Source organism: Lissotriton vulgaris, unplaced genomic scaffold, assembly GCF_964263255.1.
Source record: "Lissotriton vulgaris unplaced genomic scaffold, aLisVul1.2 SCAFFOLD_638, whole genome shotgun sequence".
Classification (NCBI taxonomy): domain Eukaryota; kingdom Metazoa; phylum Chordata; class Amphibia; order Caudata; family Salamandridae; genus Lissotriton; species Lissotriton vulgaris.
This window is the reverse complement of record NW_028249064.1, coordinates 412,851-434,769: the sequence shown is the minus strand read 5'-3', so window position 1 is coordinate 434,769 and position 21,919 is coordinate 412,851. Positions and strand designations below refer to the sequence as shown.

Genomic DNA, 21,919 nt, shown 5'->3' with positions numbered 1-21,919 from the left:
AAATGATTTAGAGAGTACAGAACTTTCAAGAGAGAAGGAATCCATTTACATTCTTCAGGAACGGGACTGCTTAGTAAAAATAAATCTGAAAGTCTTACTTTAAAATTCCATTGGTGGAGGGGATTCAGAAATATCTATAATTCAGATAGGAATAGGAACTATATCAGTTGGCTTGCCGTCCATTTAGGCTAGCTACTTTAGCCTGGTGTTTCACCAATCTTCTGTGGCCAGTGGCAGATTATCTTTAAGAGAAGGGAGTGCACATGTTAAGTATCTCAACGATTTCCTGGTTATGTCACAAGATCACCAGGAGATAGGTGAGTAATTGGATTTTATGAATAACCTTTTCGGAAGGACTTTTTTTTTTTAATAAAGAAGTCAGTGTTCATTTCATGGAAGGAGTTGGAGTTTTTAAGTTTTAGGATGGATAGGCAGTCTTGAGTTTACCTGTGGGGAAGGTAAAAACAATAAAACTGGAAGTAAATTGTCGTGTGCAAGAATATGGCGTCGTTGAGGACTCTGGCGAGAATAAGCAATATTTTTTCCATCATCAATTTAAGGGGTGTTTCTAGGACTGTTATGTTACAGGATACTGCAAAGACGAACGGCAGGGAGCCTAAAAACATGTTTATGGTGCAGCCATTTTATTTATATATCCGTGGAAGCCAGAGAGGATTCATTTGAAGTTAGAACCCTATAGAGGCATTAAATAGCAGTGCAAATGTTGGAATGTGTCTGGGCTTCATTTTGGAAACAGAAGAGAGTTTGTATGGTCGGGGGCTTGAATAGAGGGAGATTGCATCTGGGGGAGGAATGTCTTCACATGAATTGCTTTGGATGAATGCAGGGTATTTTGCCCTAAAGAGATTATAAAGAGTAGCAGTTGCAATGTTTTGTTGAAATGGATAATGTTTCTCTGGTGCAGTACATGAACTGTCCAGGTGGAAGCAAATCCTGCAACCTGATGCAGTAGCCAAGGAGTTGTTATGTTATTGTTGAGTGCACAATATAGGTCTGAGAGCAGAAACCCTTCCAGGTCTGAGCAACTATGTTGTGGATTGGAATTCAAGATATTTAAGGGATTACAGTGATTGAAGTCTCGATCAATACGTTTTTCATATGCTACAAGAACAACAGAAATAGATATTTTTGCTTCTTGGTTAACGAGGCAGTTGCGGAGATTCTACAGTCAAGTCCCAATCTGAAGGGGTGGATGAATTTCAACAGAACTGAAAGTGGGGGTAAAAGGGATCACATTTTCCTCCATTTGCTATGCTTCTAAGGGTTCTCCTCCTAGTGAGGAAGCAGAAGTGTCATATTGTGCTAGCCACTTCTTTTTGAGTGAGTTGCCAGTTTCTAGGGGTGACGGAATTAGCAGAAGAGAAACCTTTTATAAATCCCGACAGGTGAGGTTTTTAATTGGGCTACTTGGCAAAGAACAAACTCTGGCAGTCAACTGAACCCTGAACCTTCTTGTTTGGAGGATTTCAGGGGGTGAAGTCCAGTTTGAATGCCTTCAGGCACAGCTCAGGGAATCTAACTCCAGGGATGCGAAAGACATGTTGGAGAGTGGAGAATCTGGGTAAGTTTATGCATGGAAAGGGATTTGGAAGCTTCTGCAATAGATAAATTGAATTTTCTACCACACTGAAATGGAAAAGGATTGAGCTATAAGAGGATCAGTTAGACCTCAAGGGTAGCGACCAGTCACAGGTTGGTTGATAGAAAATGAACAAGGAAAAAGGTCTTGATTTGTTGGGTTACGATATGTATCAAATTGAGGGGACCACCTAGGCCAAAATATAATTGTTTATGCTATCTTAAGTTGTTTTGTACAATATCTGAAACGTGGCCTTTGAATGTGTACTCATCTTTCATCCAGTTTTCCGGCAGATTGGTGAGATTTATGAATCTTCTTTCAGAAGAGTGGTGGATGTGAAAACATTAGACGCAAGTAATTGTTTTTCTAATCATGATGGAGTTATGTTTCATATAATAAAAGGGGGGGGATCATCTCTAGCGGAGGTCATTGTTGTGGCCAGGACTCCCGTGGACCGAATTGAACACTGAGAGCTGAGCGGAGGGGAAGGCAGGGGATAGCGGAGCCGGACGCCGCTGGCTGTACAGCGCCGCGGACACCTCGGGACTACGACTCCCAGCGGGCTAAGCCAGACGCCAACCAACGCGTCACTGTAAGCGCCCGGAGGCGCTTAAAATCAACCAGCGCCTCCCGCAGCGCGGGACGCGTGCGGGCGTGCCCGTCCTCGCCCGACCCAGCCCGAAGGAGCCCGGGCCGGGCTACCCCTCTGACATTTACCATCGGGCAGCAATCACAAGGTACTGAAGCGAAATTTTTATTTTGCCAACAATATTCTATCTGTTTTTAACTACATTGTGAGCAGGAACTCTTACCTCCACTAACTCACCATGTCAAAGCGCAAGGGAGCGGTGGGCACCCTGGATGCTTTTATTGTTAGGGCCGAGAGTTTACTTACTCACGAGATCGAGCTTACTGGAACACGTTTGTCCTTAGATCTCCTAACTGCTGAAAGGCGAGCATCCCTAGACGCGCTTAACCAGGGTGACATTATTCATCACCGCCTTTCTTTGACATCTAATTTGCAGTCTTTGCCTGAGGTCGCGCCCCCCTTATCGCCAACGGTGCTGATAACCGATTCCCCTTCCATCGGGACACCCATTGGCCACACAATCACAACTCGGGCGCGAGCTTCTAAAACTCTGGCCCGAAACAAATCATTAGAACCAGCGGCAAAACGGAAACGGGTTGCTCCCCCAAAACTTAAACCTAAAAACGTTCCGAAATCCTCAAGAAACACGGCTCCTCCTACACTTGCACACCTGCTCCACGGGCACCCAGACTGATGACGTTTTATTCACACCCAACAAAGATAACTTTATGGATGCTCTGGAGTCTAGCATGAGGACTATGATGAGTTATACTAAGGCCCTATTTGAGAAGAACCTCAGCTCTTTGTTAGACAGACTTGAACGATTGGATCGCCTGGTCAGTCTAGATCCTGTTACAGAGAGACTCAGAGGTCGTTCCTCCACCTCACTTACTAATCATGCCATGGAGGCTGATTCTTGTCATACTTGATCCAAAACCCAGGACCTTATTGCCTCAAACTCTCTGCCGATACTATTGGTTCTACATCAGAGGCTCGCACCGAGCAGCCTCCATCCAGGCACCATGAGTCTTCGAAATCTGGCAACCACCTTACTAATGTTACTGGGCACAAGGAATTCCCAGTCAATACAAGACTGGTGACCCCTAATGAACTCCCAAGAACTGACGTTCTGAATCTTCCTCCTGCTTCCTGTCCCTATGTTTTGATTCTGGCAGGTGTCCCTTATCTGAAAAGTAATGTTAAGGAGACATGGGTGGATCTGCGGAATAAGTGTGTGGACTGGCTCAAGATATACAAAGGTTTTAAGATCTTTAACCTACATGATATTTTAATGGTGCGCAGAGTGGGGTGGGTTGGGCAATCTTTAAAAAACATTACGGGAGATTGTATTGTCATTAACTTCCGCAGTCCTCATCTGGTTCGTAATATCTTATCATCCAGGGAGCACTCATTTAACGTACAAACTGACATATGTACTTTCCCTCTGGGTTACTTTTATAAACCCTTAGCACGACCCCCCCCCAATGCACCTATAGCCTTGCCTTTAGTGAATCGCTTTTCTGCAGTGTCAGACCTGGATATTCCTGACTGACAACTACACACACAAAGTGATAATGCCCAACTATTGGGAAACATAAGCGATTTTCCCCCTCTACCCCAACTACCAGAAAATGTAAGTGATGTCCTTCCCCTATCTCCCCTCACCGTTTATGTAGACCCCCTCATACCTAATAGGATAGCGGCACCTAATGATTTTAACGTTTTGTCCTGGAACATAGCAGGCCTAGAGTCAAGGCTAGAAGATCCAGAGTGGTTCAGTTTAATAAACCAACAGGATATTGTGATGTTGCAGGAGACTTGGGCCACCAAGGAGCTGCATCTTAATGGGTTTCACTGTTTTAACTCCCTAGCTGTTAAATCAAACCTGGGACGCCCGTCTGGGGGACTCTCTATTTGGATTAACATCGCCGCCGCCGGGAGTTTGGAGTATATCCCTACAGATAATTTACATTTTCACGCTGTATTTTTCAAAAGGAAGGTTTCTTTTTTTGTGATCATTTTTTATAACAATGATTTTAACACGACTCCAAATAGGAATTATATTGCTTTATTTACATTTATCCCTAAACTGGAAACTATGCAAGGTTTTGAGAAAGCTGATGGCATTTTAGTAGGTGGGGACTTTAATGCTAGGCTTAATAATGCCCCCTCGCCTATCAGGAGTAAGGAGCAAGGCACTTCCAACCGAAGGGGTCTTCAGTTGCGTTCTTTTCTGAGTTCTCATAACTTGGAAAAGGCCCTGGATATAGCTGCTAAGATTTTACAGAAAGCTCAGTTTGTGCCTACCTTTAGAGGAAGGGGGTGCTCGTCAACTATAGAATATTTCTTTATCTCACCTCACCTTGCCGACCGTCTAACTGAGGGTTTCGTCATCCCAATGAGCCAGGGGGACCATAACCTTATTAAGGTCACAATTAGATTGGAATCACGACCGATTACAGTTAGGGAATGTGGTGCCAGGAACTTATCACCCTCAACTGATAATCTTAGACTCAGATGGCGGGGTATTATCATAAAGGAAGTGTTTGGTGTCTTAGTAAGAGACAATCTATGCCTCTTTAACTCTTGCTTGTCAGATACGGCTCCTCATCCCAAGGCTGTTTGTGATTTTGTTAAGATTTGTTCAGCCTCAAAGTCTTTACTATCAGCACCACAAAGGGAATTCAAATTAGAACTGAGATGGTTTAACTCTGAGTGCTCAGTAGCAAATAGGGAATTTCGCAGGGCATTGTCCTTTAAACCCATTTGTCTTATTGCTGTGAGAGAAGCAAGAAAAAGGTATAAGAAAATAATTAATAAAAGGAAAAATGACATCCTTGAAGACCGCTTGGATGTATTAGCGAGAGCAGCTGATCTAAGAAAGGGTGACGACTTTTGGGCCGCTGTCAAGGACCTACGCAGTTCAAGTCAATTTCTGACTCCGATTAGCTGCACCATCGCAGGTGAAGCAGGGGTGGATCACTATGCTACCATCTATGCCGCACCAACTTCTAGGCTAGTCCCAGTGTCCTTCTCCAAACCACCAAGGGTTGACATAACCCTAGCAGAGGTAGAAGACGGTATCACTCAGAGTGCAGGGAATAAGGCACCTGGCCCTGATGGCCTACCAATTGAGCTTATTAAATCAAACTTGGAAATCTGGGCCCCACTTCTTTTAAATGTTTTTAATAATCTCACGTCTGCTCGCCTTCCTCCTACCTGGTCACCAAGTATTATCGTTCCTATCTATAAGAAGGGAGATCGCTCTCAACCGAGCTGTTATAGACCTATATCCCTTATCGATAATACTTTAAAAATTCTTGGTAGGATTTTATATAATACAATTTTAAGCTGGGCAGAGGACAGTGGCATATTGGAACGCTGTCAATTGGGTTTCCGCAATAAAGTAGGAACTATTGCACAGTGCCTTAATTTAAACCTTATCCTAGGCAAATATAACATTGCACGTAAATCAGCACTTTATCGTGCTTTTATGGATCTGTCCTCCGTCTTCGATCTTGTGAATAAATCGAAGCTCTGGACAGCCCTTTTAAATTATGGCCTGGACGAATCTCTTGTGCACTTTTTAGCCATTCTGCACAAAGATCTTAATGCCTGTGCGAGGATTGGCCAGGGGGGTGAAGTGACTAAAGCAATTAAAGTCCATAGAGGGGTAAGACAGGGTTGCGTGCTGGCCCCGCTCCTTTTTATTATTTATATTAACGGGCTGCACAAAACCCTAATCGAAATCACACACTACTTCCCCAAAATAATGGGTAAACCCCTCCCTGTTTTATTATACGCGGACGACGCAGTGATAATGGTCCGCACTCCGAATGCTTTACGCACTCTGGTCAAGGGGTTTACTGACCATATGGAGTCCTTTGATTTAAAATCCAATTTAAAAAAATCTTTTATTATGTCCTGTGGCCCTAATAAACGACAGCTACGCTGTATTTCTGTGGGCGCCGATAAGCTATGGTCCACTAATAGTTTCCCGTGGATGTATGATGGTACGACGCGTACCGTCACAACGCATGCTTTAACAACGCGTCCATTACAACGCAAGTCGTTACCACGACTTGCGTTGGGGGCGCGGATTCAGAATAGTATAATTTACTATTCTAACACCAGTCCCCGTGGACACTAGGGAAGGTGTTGGAATAGTAAATATACTATTCTTAATCCTCTAGCGCCCTCCAGCGCAAGTCGTGGTTACGACTTGCGTTGTAATGGACGCATTGTTAAAGCCTTGCGGAGTAAAATCGCGTGGTAAAGGATGTTTCCCGTTTCCCGTATTTAGGTATGGTCTTTGCTGCGAACAACTCCTGGACAGAACACATTGCCTATTCCAGGGGTAGGTTCTCCAAGGCCCTTAATACCATCCTCAGCTTACCGCGCCTAAAAAAATAAAGGTTCTCTTGTGGCAACTTTAAAGATTTACAAAGCACAATGCATCCCGGTCGCCACTTACGGAGCAGATGTTTGGGGCATCGCCAAGACTTTACCCTTACAGTATGAGGAGAACAGGTTTCTGAGGAAAACACTTTGCGTTCCTATTTCTACACCCCAATATATTTGCCATGAAGAACTGGGAGTTAATTTTATTGAAGACTTTGTATGCGCACGCCCTGCTCTCTTCTGGCTTTCTATTTGGAAGAACCCTGCGGCACTACTCACAAAAGATATTATCACTGACTCTCTGAACTGTAATAAGTGCATGGACATTCCCTGGTTGTTGGGAGTGTATAATAGTCTTAGTCGTATTAATCAAGGGAGTATTTTTAATAACTATTCTGTTAATGTCCTCCCACCTAAAAGTTACTTGCGACATTCTTTTTATACATTGTATGCCAGGGAAAGATCCCATAGGGAATCTTTGAAGAAAACTGTCTCCTCTTACTTGTCTTATGCTTTTTTGACTCCACCATTGCCCCGCTATTTTACACTCCCGATGAGCAACTGGGAGCGTGGCCTATCATTTCGCCTTAGGGCTGGCACTATTAAATCTGCACTTTGTTTCCCCCTTGGCCATCACAATGAACATGATTCCCTGCCTTGTCCATGTGATGGGATGAGTGGACAATCCGTACTGCATTTTTCTATTCTTTTGTAAATTTTATATGAAACTAGCAGCCCGTCCCGACGTTGTCCGGGTATGAATTGCTGCCGGCCAGTAGTATATAGTTTTGTAGGATTTCGTTTTGATAGCATTTCTTATCTGTGACAGGCCTGTGAAACGCTCCGATTCACAGTGCACTGCTGATGCACTTAAGAGTGCGCGTTCAGTAGTGTGTGAACTCGAGTTTCCCTACTTTCTTTTTCCTTGCAATATTATATAGCGCGAACTCGACAACATGGCATGAGCACAATTTACATTACCGAAGAACACATTCATTTGTGGTAGGCACGGCGAGACAAAGCGATTTGCCTGGAATCACAGAATGTTGAGCTGATGCCGAGATTCGAACGTAGCTCCCCAGCTCTAAAGTTCGCAATTCTAGAACTTGTGGCGGGAGGTGTGTCTAAAAGTGTATGTCGGTGCTGGCCATCAATGAGAGAGACCTGTGCATTTTTCAAATGGGTGGTGAAAAAATATGAGTATGTTGCTGGAGATGTGGTCCGCCGTGCCACCAATGTACTTACCGGGGGAGGGTAAACACCCATTATTCCGCAACTTTCTTTCCGCATACCATCACTCCGCATACTTTCATTACGAAAGTACCATGACTCCGCAATGCCATTATAACGCATGGCATTACATTTTATATGCTTTTACCACGCATACATTTACAACGAAAGCATGAATGGTAAAAGCATGTTTTTTTTACTGTTTGGATAAGGTAAGTATGGGTATATGTTTTGGGGTACTGAGATATAAGTTTTGGGGTGTTTGGGTATTTTAAGGGTTCAGATATAGTTTTGGGTTATGGGGTACAGGGGTAGGTTTAGGGATAGGTATGGGTTTTGGGGTACAGGGGTATTTTTAGGGTTCAGGGCTAGGTTTGGGTTTTGGGGTACAGGGGTATTTTAAGGGTTCAGGGCTAGGTTTGGGTTTTGGGGGACAGGGGTATTTTTAGGGTTCAGGACTGGGTTTGGGTTTTGGGGTACAGGGGTATTTTAGGGTTCAGGGGTAGTTTTGGCTTTTGGGGTACAGGGTTATTTTTAGGTTTCAGGGCTAGGTTTGGGTTTTGGGGTACAGGGGGGTATTTTTAGGGTTCAGGACTGGGTTTCGGGGTACAGGGGTATTTTAGGGTTCAGGGGTAGTTTTGGCTTTTGGGGTACAGGGGTATATTAGGGTTCAGGGGTAGGTTAGGGTTTTGGGGTACAGTGGTATTTTTAGGGTTCAGGGCTAGGTTTGGGTTTTGGGGTACTTTTAGGGTTCAGGGGTAGGTTTGGGTTTTGGGGTACAGTGGTATTTTTAGGGTTCAGGGCTAAGTTTGGGATAAAGGGGTATTTTTAGGGTTCAGGGGTAGGTTTGGGTTTTGAGGTACAGGGGTATTTTTAGGGTTCAGGGCTAGGTTTGGGTTTTGGGGTACAGGGCTATTTTTAGGGTTTAGGGATAGGTTTCGGTTTTGAGGTACAGGGTATATTTATTGGGTTAAGATGGGTTAGTGTTTAAGGGTGTTGGGGTATTTTAAGGAGTAAGGATGGGTTATGATTATGGGGTGCATGGATATTTAAAGGGAGCAGGGTGGGATTAGCACACGATATGAGACATGGCATGAAGGGCGGAACGTACCACACGCCCCCAGCGTTTGTCACGCCCCCAGCACACGCCCACAGCACAATGCAGACACGCCCACAAGGGACTACTTTGCTGGCACGGATCTTTTACCTTTTAAATGTATATGGTGGGCGTCTGCATAGCCTATGTCCTTCTGCTGCAACTGCCCTTTCCAACGCTGTATTGGGTGTTGTGATTGGTGCTGTGGTTCCTGAGATTACCCGCCTCAAAGGTTTGGGCTCTCTCTTTATTATATTAGTATGGAGTATGGATACAGTAAAGGGTTTTTAATTCCGTATTTTAGAAAATGTAAATCTATTAACTTGGAAACTGCTTATTTGATGATGTTAACTCTGCATGATGATGAAATTACTTTTCGCACTAGCACTTTCTTGCGGATAGCCGTTGGAGCTAGACAGACGATGTTTGATCCATAACGCTGGCTTTTTTGTATATGTATCATGGTGATCCTTTCATTTTTATTATGGTGTCCTGAATGAATTGTTTTCTGTTTTATGCATTGTACTTTTGTGGATACTTGGATATCCGAATAAAGTTTCAAAAGAAGAAAGAATATAATAAAAAGGGACAAAAACTATATCTTCATCAGTGTTTTATTCAAGATTCGATTAACAGCCTTGCTTGTGTGTAGTGAGATCTTTAAAGATCATGAAATTAGAATGAGTGAATTTCGGGAAGATGGAGCAGGACAAGTATTATTGTCTTATATTAAATTTTTTGAGCCAGTTTAAATATCTGCTATTGCCAGATGGGTGAAGGTGGTAATGAAAGATGCAGCAGTTGAAAGATGCAGCAGTGGGCATAAGTCTGTTTAGTGTGCTTTCGGTATGGGAGGCCATTTCTAGTAAGGGGTTTCTGTCAGGTGGACTTGAGAAGGAAATCCGGAATGCTGGTGATTGGTGTTTGCAAGATTCTACCTTAGACCAGTGGAACATGTGTCGTCGATGGCTTTGAGAAGCTTTTCACATGCATAAAGTTAGCCTCGGTTCTGGACATGAAATGTAGATTATCCAAGAGCTTCTGTTAGGAGAATATGGATTTCATTAAAGACACAAAGGCTAGTAGGGGGGTGTGGCTAGCCGCCTAAGATGGCGAACGTGTCCTGGTAGACCGCCAGACCCTCGGGGGGAGGGGGGATTCAATTCTCCTGCACCGCTGACTGTGGTTTGAAATTGGCCTAGGGGCCAGGTATATATCGGCCAGAGATCCCGGAGCAGTTTGATGTCCAGTCTAGCCTCCGGACCCGCGGTCCCATGAGGTGCGAAGAGCAGGCCTGTCCACAGCGGAGATCGGATTGAGACTGGGAGCTCCAGTGCGACAAAGGCAGCCCAGCGTGTTGCACGGCGACATCTACTGCATGTTCGGGGTCTTCCGGAGCGGTTTGGTGTTGAGCCTGGCCCCCGGGCCCGTGATCTCATGAGGTACGTGGAATGTGCCTGCCCACTGGTGGGATCAGACTAGGACCGGGAGCTCCGGTGCGGCGTGGGCAGCCCGGGGCGCTGCGCGGCGGCACCCGCGGGGTGCTCAGGGGCTGCCTCGGGCACTAGACCTGCGCCGCCCTGAGGTGCACTGTGACGGCAGAGGCTGTGTAAGGAGTGCCAGTAAGATCCTTCTAAGGAACGACGAGGTCGATACCACAGCCGTGCGGGGAGTTGACGAGCCCGCACTTTGACTCTGCGCTTAACCCAACCCCTGGTCCCAGTGCCCGGGCCTCGATTGGAATCCCCTCGGACTTGGGATCCTGTGAAGATCGAACAATACGAGCAAAGAATCACAAACTGGGAATACAAGGGCTGGGATTCTTTAGCACTACTACCTCCCTGCTGATACAGGCCTCTTCCCATCCTCGAGGGCAACACTGCGGTGCCAGGCCCAACTGGGTACTACTACAACTGGATTTGATTGACTTGGCCCACACACGTGTACCGCAGTGACCCAAGCTCTGCAATAACAACGCTGTACCTCAGCAACAGTCGGAACGGCCTGGGTGGGCAGCAACATACATCGAGGTGCATAGTTGGCTGGCGCCGGACAGCCCGAAAAGCATGTTCCCTCTTCCGGGGTGGGGAGGGCACTACCAGGATCAAAGGCTCACTGAGGACTGTGCTGGCCTGCCGTGGTTTTCCCGCAAAGAGAGGACCCCCATACGAGACCCTCTATTAGGTACTCAGCAGGATGGTGTTTCTACCAGTTTCACCATGGTGGGGCCTCCTCTGCCAACTAATCCCGCTCCGGCTGTATAGGCCCGACCGAGGCTCACTGTCCCGGCCAATAAAAGTGAAACCCGGGCACGCGTCCGCGCTCGGCTATTCAACTGCACCTCACCAGCACATGCAGATACCCTCCTATAGAGGAATTACTGAGGGACCTAAATTGTCCGAGAGGGAGTAGGCTCGCCCTCCCATCGCTCCATTCGCCTATCTCGGACAACTGGAGAATACTACATTCCATCAAATTCAGCACGCAGCACGGGCAGAGTCAGAGGGAAAACAATGGATGGCCACCAAGGTGTGGGTGGCCCCTCCACCACACCAGAAATTTCCAGTCGGCCTCCTTCGCCAGGGGCTACGTCTTCTGAGCTTATGGAAAGAGCACCCAACAAGCTGGATTTAATATTAAAAGAAATACGGGATTCCAGGGCGGCCCTTGAACTGCAGATCGGCACGCTCACCACAGGCCTTACGCTACTCAGGACGGACCACGGGAAACTGGCCGACACCGTCCAAGAACACGACCAAGCCCTCAAAGACCTAGATCCCAGAGTGGCAGCAAACACCACAACATCTGCAGCAGCAAGTGACAGGTCTTTTGGATCGGGTGGAAGATGCCGAAGGCAGGAATAGACGCAATAACATCCACGTAATTGGCCTACCAGAGCGCAGCGAAGGTACTAAGGTGGCAGAATTTATGGAAGCCTGGTTCAAGGACAATGTAGCACAGGAGGGTCTCTCTCCTTTCTTGTGTGTAGAACGAGCCCACAGAATACCAACCGGGACACCCAAGCCGGGCGCAGCCCCTCGACCTCTGACAGTAAAAATTGTAATTTACAGGGACCGCAATGCCCTTCTACGAAAAGCAAGGGTAAAGCGCTGATCCAGTACGAAAATCATCGCATTTCTCTATACCTCGACTACACTAGAATGATCCAAAGAAAAAGGATTGTCCTATCAGGCTGTGAAGGAGAAACTGCAGAAATCACAGCTAAAGTTAAAAGTTCCCTATGACAAAAAAACTCACTTCTTTGAGAGCCCGACGGATGCAGAGGAATGGCTCGAGGTCATGTGCATTAGTTCAAGCCAGTGCAGCCAATCAGACTTATCCTCACAGGGCTCTGGCTAACTGCAGAGACTGTGATACCGCCGGACACAGAAGATCACTCAGAATAAGGGCAGCGCTGGACCGTCAAGTGAACAACAACGACTCGATCGGAGGGGGTCCTAGCTGTTGCTGGGGCATTTCGAGAGGATTCAGCCACGATCCCCACGGACTCTGAGGACAGCACCCTTCACTCAGACTCTGAACATAGTATTACCCTGTTCCCGATTACTCTTGTGCAGAAAGCGTGAACTCCAACTTTTAGCAACAATTTTTATCCTTTTCACATATTGCCTCTAACTGCTATGGCAATGTCTTAACCTGTATGACACTGTAGTAAGTTTAGATTACCCGTATGGGGCGTGATGGCGGACTGCTCCTGTATTTCTGAAAAATTGGTTGGTGTTTTGCTGGGTCCCCGGCTGTTGATTATTTAGGAATGCTTGGGCGGAACTACAGTCTTCGACATGATCAGTTATACCCCCCTCCCCCTTGGGTTCCGTAGAGCTGCCGGAACTCAAGCCTCAGTCTGGGCAACACTATGGCCGGTGGCAGCGACCCCCCTCTGAGCGCATGCACCCCTATTTGTTATGTAAATGTTGAAGCTAGTTGTTGGGCCCAGCGCAGTTCGGGCGCCGAGCAATGTTTTGTTAGTGTTAGAGGGAAAGGGAACTCCTGGTCTATGTCAGTCTATTTGCTCCATATAACATGGAGCTCTGTGCAGTCTAATGTTCCATGCCTAGAACCATTGCCACATTAGGGTCCTACAACCTACTAACGTGGAATATACAAGGGATGAGGCGATACAGAAGAGGCACTGTATCCATGCCTATCTCCTTAGGCGCAAAGCCCACAGTCTTCCCGCAGGAGTCCCACGTAACTGAGTCGGAAGCACAGAAAACACACAAGAAATGGCGGGGACAGATCTATTCCACTAATTACTCTGCTTTTGCTAGAGGGACGGCCATATGATTACATCATGGGGTTTCATTTATCGAACTGGAGCGCCGCGTAGATGATCAAGGGAGATACATCGAACTGAAGGGCTTGCTAGATGGCACACGGGTGGTCCTGGGCAATATCTACGCCCCTAACTTTGATTAGGAGCACTTCCTCTACCAACTGGGTACAGCACTGGCTGGGTGGGATGCTATCCCCTGGATATTGGGGGGGGGGGGGGTTGGAATGCAGTCATGGACACTAATATGGATTGATCCCACCCCCCACTACACAGTGCAAATGCCCATAAGCTAGCCGAAATGCTTAATACCTTGTCGACAGGATGGGTGCTGTCAGATGTATGGAGATGTCTGCATCCTACCCATTAGGAATATTCATTTTACTTCTCTGTACATAGTCTCCATACCAGGATAGATCGATTCCTCTGCTCCAATTCTCTTGTCACTCAGGTTTGCCATTCCACATATCTAGCAAAAACCCTCTCAGACCACAACCCCCTAGAGCTCACACTTACCTTGTGTAATGTGCCGACCCCAGTACCCACCTGGAAACTACACCCACAATTATTAGAGGATGCTCCATTTCATGTAGCTCTCTCCACCACCATCACTAATTATTTAGCCGAAAATTGGAACACAGCCTCCTCTAACCTAATAGAGTGGGGCGCAGTCGATTGGACAGATAGTGGGGGCCAGACAGGAGACACACCAAAGCTTGCTAAGAATCGAACAACAAATGACTACACTAGAGCAGGAAGCAGTGACTGACCCAGAAAAACGGGAGGCACTGCAGAGTGCCCATATTAGCCACGCCGAAACACTTGAAACACTACGGACGATTGATCATAGGGCCTTCATGCAGCGAAAACACTCGGAGGCTGATAGAACTGGGACACAGCTAGCCCGCCTGGTGCGAGACAGGCCAGACCCACCGATTATAACCCAAATCTGTGCACCAGATGGGAGTATGGCCCATACCCAACGAGAGATAAATGAAGCCTTTTATACATACCTCTGCACTGTATGCTGCACCCACACTAAATATGAACCCTTCCATTGCGGACTTTTTAAGGGATCTTACAATCCCTGTACTCCCAGATGCTGTACAAAAGAAAATAGATGGCCCCATCACCCAACAGGAAATACGGGCTGCAATTAAAGGCCTGAATCGTAATAAAGCGCCTGGGTTCGACGGGCTGCCCATCAAATTCTTTCATACTTACTCGGATGCTCTGGTCCCCGCACTAGAAGCAGTATATAGGATTGCCATAGAAGCCGGCCAGCTACCACAATCCACCATGCAAGCGTTGGTCACCTTGTTGCCTAAACCGGGACGAGATAGCATTGATCTGTCCAACTATAGGCCCCTCTCCCAGTTGGCGACAGAATATAAAATTCTGAGCAAAGCCCTTGCTAATCGCATACAACCCTACCTTAATACCGTCATACATAGTGACCAATGTGGGTTCCTGCCGAATCGTAGCACGTCCCTTAATGCGAGACGACTACATTACGTCATGAAGGCCACCCCATATGCTAACCAGACCTCAGGATGCTTGGCATTAGACCTTCGGCAGGCCTTTGACTCCCTATCCTGGGATTACATGTTTGCGGCACTCCAACCGTTCGGGCACCGGACACATACCTTAAATGGGTACTTCTACTGTATACTTCTGCTACTGCCTGAGCCCGTACGGGGAGATATATCTCAGGCCAGTATACAATTCATGGAGGTACGCAGCAGGGATGCCCGCTGTCTCCCCTATTGTTCGTTCTCGCATTATAGCCTCTGGCAGTGGCACTCAGACGGTGAGCGGACCGCCTGGGAATACCTATAAATGGCACGAACCACCTCATTTCAGTCTATGCGGATGACATCCTAGTATATCTACGTGATCTGACTGCTGACAACATGCCCCTTCCCGGTTTTTTTTTCAACCTTTGAACAGATCTCGGGCCTTGCTATGAACCCGAGGAAATCTTTGGCTTACTTTTTCCAGGAAATACCATACCCAGACGACCTACGATTTGGCACGTACACATGGTCAGTGGCCCCCACCACCTTCAAATACTTAGGCATCCAAGTATACAGAACGCAGACAGATCAACTTGACAGCAACCTAGTGAAGGCCATAACGGCATTTAGAGCTATTGTGGCTTTCTGGACTTCCCTGCCCCTGTAGGTGATGGGGCGCATTGCCATCTAAAAAATGGTGATGCTCCCTCGCTTATTATATTATTTTGTGAACTTAATTATCGTAGTCCCGCAGTCTATTTTTAATACACTAAATGCTATATTAGTAGAACTCATTTGGGGGACAGGCCGTAGGAGATTAAGCCTACAGAAACTCCAATTAGAGCCTCATAGAGGAGGCCTCGGAGTACCCGACTTCAGAGCATATTACTATGCTGGTCAGCTTCAATGGCTGCCTTATTGGACGGCAGGGAAGAATTTGCAAGAAATTGGCTATACACCTAGAGACCTAGACCGGGTCACACTGCACTCCCTGCTTCTGCCTAACATCAAAATCCCTGCAGAAAGCCCTCCCCTGCTGAGGACGGCATTACAGTGCTGGAAGAAGGCATTATCATATACCTCTACACTGACCCAATACTCAATGAATATCCCCTTATTGGGTATTCCCACACCACAATGCAGGCTTACGAGGACCAGGATCCACACCTGAACAGAGACAGGAGTAGAAGATGTTGGAGCTTTCTTTGGAGATGGTAATCTACTTGATCTCAAATCTTTTCTACAGGCTACATGTGCACCAACACATTTATACTTATTACACGCTGCAGTTTCCTGCTACATTAAGAACACATGGGCTCCGCAGTGTGGAGAACCACCACAGCACAACTTGGTTCACCTATTATACTATATGGGGAATAGGGGTTACCTAATTAGATGGCTATACGGGCACACGCCACAGTCACACTTACATCCCTCAGAAAAAAATGGTCCGAAGATACCAATACGGAAATCACAGATAAAGCCTGGAAGAGCATGCTTGAACATCCTAAACGAGTATCCTGTAATGCCAAACTAAAATGCATCCAAACAATGGTCCTTCATAGGTCATATCTCAGCCCACAGAGAATCCACTGTATGTTCCCTGAGGTACACCATTGCTGCCCCTGTTGTAAAGGGGACAATGTGGACTTCATGCATATGCTATGGTCCTGCCCCCACCTCCAGGACTACTGGGGAGGCGTTCGTCATTCCCTAGGCGAGGTCACTCATCTTTCTGTTTAAGATGGCACTCTGGACTGCCTCATGTGCGTTCGTAGACGTACTAGTGCGTAGAAAGAGCAACAAAGATTCCTAGATTGGGCCCTCATACTAGCAGTAAGAGCCCTTACCATGAGATGGAAATCCCCCAGATGCCAGACCTTACCCAGCTGGCAGGATGACATGATACAATGGGGAAAAGCAGAGAGCGCAGCCCTTCGGAGGGAAGAAGAGAAAGGATTACGAAAACAACCCATCTCCATGGAATGGGATATTATGTTACATGATTTCGAACTACTGACCTAATATCCCCACAGTGTACCCCATCATCATGAGTCACGATACTGCATTAGGTCCTATGGACCCGAACCTTCCAAACCATAGGTCATTTATTGCAGTACATGGGTAATGTAGGACCCCTGAAAATACTCTAATAGTCCCCTTAGGCTACTATAGGAATTAGCATCGACAAACCAGGAGTACGGGGTGGGTGGGGTAGAGGACATAGTTGGGATTGTTTAGTTAATTGAAATATATATATATATATATATATATATATATGCTTTATGTGATTGATATCCAAGTAACACTAATTCACGATTATCTGAACTCATAGCTAATATTCGGAAGTACATGTAGTTCATTTTCTGTCGTGATATTCAGCCACTGAATAGTAGAGTCATGCAATGTTCCTGTAGAAACTTTAACAAGAAAAAAAAGACCTTCTGTAGCAATCTTTGCATTAGATGTGATGTCAAGGTCCTCAATAAAGTATGTTAAAAAAAAAAAAGACACCAAGGCTGGTATTACCCTCCAAGCACGGCTCGTTTAGGTAGGTGGAGAGGTTGCTCAAGTATAACGTTTGACTAATTCTTTAACGTTTGAAAAACTGTGTTTTTCAGATTGGATATTAATTGTGTTCTGCAATGATTGTTTGGAAGTTGTAGTTTGTTGGCTAATGTGTGCTGTTACCAGTTCTTCCCTCTATTCAAATATTCTATTCCATAACAACAGCGCTTACAGAGTATGGAGTTTGTATTACTGAATTCCAATTTACATGGTATGGCAGCATTTATCTTGCAATTACTGCACGTAGTACTAATACAAAAAGTATTTGAATGTTATAATCAGGACTACTTACAATGCCTGGAACATCAATGTGTTCCTATGTTACTCTGTCCTTCAATTGTCTCTTGAAGTTGCTTATTTGGCGGAGTGCGGGGGCGGGGGGGGGGGCCGAGTTTCTCTATAGCGCGAACTAGACCCAGCGGTATCAGAGTGTGCTGTACATGAGTATCAGTTATGTTACGGACGGACACATTTATTTTCATTTGTTTTGTTAGGCACGGGGACATTAAGTGATTTGCCCAGAATCACAGAATGTTGAGCGTCCCTGCTGCGACTCGAAGACGGTTTCCCAACTCTGAGGTAGACCGCCCTAGCCGTTAGGCCACATTCTGTCCCAATATATGAACAGATGAGTATTTTTCCACAACAGGCTTTCTGCATGAGACACTTATAATTTAATGTAAGGCATATCGATGCCTTACTGATATGTTGAGGTACACAAATCAAATTGGAAAACCTCATTTACAAAATAAATAAAATTCCTGGAAAAGGAATAATTACAGCGGAAGTAAAAGGTATAGAGATGCGTGTTCTGGGTGTTGGGATCAACGGATAGACGGCAGACCAATATGTACAGAAAGAACACTGGTCATAATGCTCATTTGGATCTCTCAAGTCTCCACCCACAACATCAACATAACAAGACCTCTGCCTTTAAGTCACAGGATTTCACTAAATACAATTATATCTGAGAATTATAACCTGGAATTGAGAATTTTAGAGCGAAACTTCAGAATGACAGGGCTACATAAAATACACATTGAAGACTAGCGGAAACAAAAAGATTAAGGTTTTCAAAACTGCTGATTTACTGTATTTGCAACTAAAATGACATAACAGATTAAAATGTTATGAAATATTCGCATAGATCTTGAAGATCAAAATCAACCATTCTGAAAATTTGGAATTTTATGGTTGGACGAACAGGATTTGAAATGTTTATTTCCTCAAAACCATTATTAGTCTCACGCCAGAATATATCCAAACATCAGAAGGATGATTATGAAAACAATTATATGGCCTTTTTGAGATAAAGTTAACAAAGATTAGCAGAAAATACACGAAGGGGGTAGATCCTTGTTTACATTGTGTTAATTGCAAATATATTTTTAAAGGAGAGCATAATTTCGATCAATTTGCAAGCAAGAAAATCCTTCTCAGTGATTATGTGACATGTAGCACTATAAACCATAGTTATGCTATAACTTGCCCTTGTAAGAAATATTAGATGATAGGACAAAACGAGCAGTGAACCCAAGAACATAAGTCTAACATAAATGTAGATAAAATTAAATCACCTTTTGCAAGGCATTTGTCTTGAGTAGGGACATAATATACATCGAATATGCTTTAAGGTCCTACAGACTACACAGCATTCAAGGTGAGCTGGGAATTTAAGGGAAGTAAAGGAGGGACAAAATATAATGTGGTTTATTTGAGTAATTATGGTTGTAACATTTTAGGTAACATTGATCCATTTGAAAAAACTATAAAACATGGAACGTATTTATGTTAAACAAGATGAAAGAGCGTATGGCTGATAATTTGATATAGGAATATTTAGATTACAATAATGGTTATTCACTAGCATTGAAGAGAAACACAGATTATATTTTTACAATAGTAATCAATTTCAAATAACATTTGAATACATGTCCATTTATGGTTATTTTTATAGGAGTATGAATATTTCAGAAATGTATTTCCTTTAGCATGCAATTTACGATAAATGGAACAATAAAAGAACTTTAAGTATAAAAGAAATTGAAATCAGACTTATTCAATATGTAGGAAGTATTAAAGCAAAGGTGGCCCTGAAAGAGTTTTTTTGGACACCTACCGAGCACAAAGGACATCGGTATGAGGTTGGCGTAATTGTCGCAGTAGATGGATAGTTTCTCGAAGTTGCGTTTTTGCTTGTCGGACAAGATAAACCTGTGTCAGTGGGTTGGTGGAGAAGAATAACAAGAAGGTGTTGGTTAGAGCATATATATCTCCAAAGGGGATTAAAAAAAGGACATTAAATGCACGCAAATTTGAGGGGAAAAAACAAGAATAAAGTGAGTTAGAGAAGAAATGGCAGATAAAGAGACTGATCTCTCCAACCTCTGGTATACAACAGCATGCCAATGCACTAGCCTGAAGGAGAAGCCATCCATGGGTCCTACCTGTACATGAGGCTGAGCATCAGGTACACCACGAAGAACGCCAGGATCTCCTTGTACAGCAGTTTGTATATGCTACCTCGCCACAACAAGAGCAGCTTGTAGAACCCGCCAAAGCGGGCATTGGAGACGCGTGCCGAGTAGGAGACTGTCATGACGCCCACCGACTGTCGGCATAAACACTAGCTGCCAAATAAAAGGCAAAAAACTGAAATAAAGACATGCAACATAATTATATCAGGTGCATTAAACATATTTATAGAAGTCATAATAAAGAAAAAACTGAAGAAAAAAAATCCATCAGACCACTTCACAGATGTGCCTCTCTGTATTAAAATGAACGCACAGTTCACAGTTGCCTATATTTTTCCAAACAGTACAAAATTGATTGTCTAAAAATAAACAAAAATTAAAAAGCTTTGTCTTAATACGTAACACTAACGTGCAGCTACATGTTCCCTGGTGTTGCCCAAAAACAAAAACTCTTGTAGACTATATGTGCAAACTACCCATCTAATTGTAATTGCATTCATATAGCACCTACTACCCTTGATGAGGCATCGAATTGCTTTTTCGGCGAGTAGCATGCTACTCTGGAACCCCAAAAAGATTACTTGTGAATTAGTATAGGGAGATATGAAATTAATTTGAGTGGTGGACATGTGAGTTTGTTATTTGGATTGAAAAAGGATAGTGAAGTACCAGAAGATGAAAGGCTTTGCATTTATATAGCGCTTGCTACCCCCGATGAGGAGATTAAGAGCTTTTCAGTAGGTAGCATGCTACTCCGGAAACAAATTTGATTAGTGGGGAATAGTATAGGGAAATATTTAATTAATTTGAGCGATTAACATTCTAGTCTGTTAGTTGGATTGAAAAGGATAGTGAAGGGATAGAAGAGGAAAGGGTCTAGAAAGTGTTTTGTTTTTTTGGAGCTCATAGCATTCGGAGAAGATTTGGGAGGAGTAAAGGGAAAGGGTTTAGAAAGGCTTGTTTGGGAGATCTAAATACTAAAACAGGTATGGGATAATGCAAACAGGGGTAGGTGAGGGACGAGTGTAGCAAGGGTTATTTTGGAGATCAGAGCAGTAGAATGGGGGCTGGGATGAGTCAGAGAGTGGAGTTAGAGGATATATTGAGAGAGGTATAGGGTACCGCATTGGGTATGCTCAGTTAGAAGCAAAGTAATACATATAAAGATTCATAAGTGCATGGAAGGTATATATGTATCTTTAAGTTGTATTTAATAAACTCAGACTTTCAAGTGTTGCTGTACTTCAAGCTAATTCGTTTTTCTTTTTTTATTCAATAGTGAAGGAATTATAGATAGTTATGATAAAAGATTTGCTTATTTGTGCAGTCAACTATATACATGATAAACATAGAATAATATAACCATAAGTAATATGTACATTTGTTAAGCAGAACTAACATCTATATATTTATTTAAAAAATAATATGTTTACACAAAGCAATATACATATGTAGGTACACATCAGTAGCCCGAATAAATGCTTATATACACAGAGGTATATGCTGCATATTTATGTTTGAGTATGGTGGTTTGGGGGAAGGGCCAACTCTTGAGTAGTCTTCTGAAAATAAGGTGGTTATCTGTGGATCTTATGTTTGGGGGTAAAGAGTTCCATACTTTGGCTGCTTGAACAGAGAAGGAAGTGCCACCTATTTTTTTTTATACTGTGGGATTTTGAGGTGAGGTAACAATCTAGAGTGGAGGCTCCTTTGTTGAATGTATTTGATAATTTTATTCCTGATGAAGCGCCGTCCTGTTCCATGTTACGCTTTGTAGGTGATACAAAGCAGCTTAAATGTGGATCTTCTGGCAACCGGTAATCAATGCTGGGCCTTCAAGGCAGGGGAAATGTAGACTTGTGGCTTTATATATAAGAGTAGTCTGGCAGTAGAATTCTGTATCTGTTGTAGTCTTTTCATAGTAGTTAAAAATGATCTGTGCTAGAGGCTATTAATCGAATTTTGACAGACTAAGAGAGATAGTAGCCTGGACCTTGTGTGGAAATCCCAGGTGGGGGAAGATGCGTTGCAGAGTTTTTATAGTAACAAAACTTGATCTTGCTAGTTTGTCCACTTGGGCATTCGTTGATAGCATGGAGTTAATGGTAACTCTGAGGTTTCTTACTTCCTTTGATACTTTAGGTGGT

The 21,919-nt window shown here is 44.3% G+C and overlaps 1 protein-coding gene across 2 annotated transcripts in view; it reads right to left on the bottom strand.

The window, feature by feature from the left end:
• LOC147663710 (bestrophin-2a-like) overlaps positions 1-21,919 on the bottom strand; it is an 84,713-nt gene that overhangs the window by 55,996 nt on the left and 6,798 nt on the right. For both annotated transcript variants that reach the window (XM_086950249.1, XM_086950248.1), the window contains 2 exons: positions 19,743-19,925; positions 19,415-19,509 (listed from right to left, as the gene is read on the bottom strand). In XM_086950249.1, the coding sequence (XP_086806375.1) occupies positions 19,415-19,509; positions 19,743-19,894 (247 nt within the window). In that variant the 5' untranslated portion in view covers positions 19,895-19,925. The remainder of the gene's footprint in view (positions 1-19,414; positions 19,510-19,742; positions 19,926-21,919) is intronic.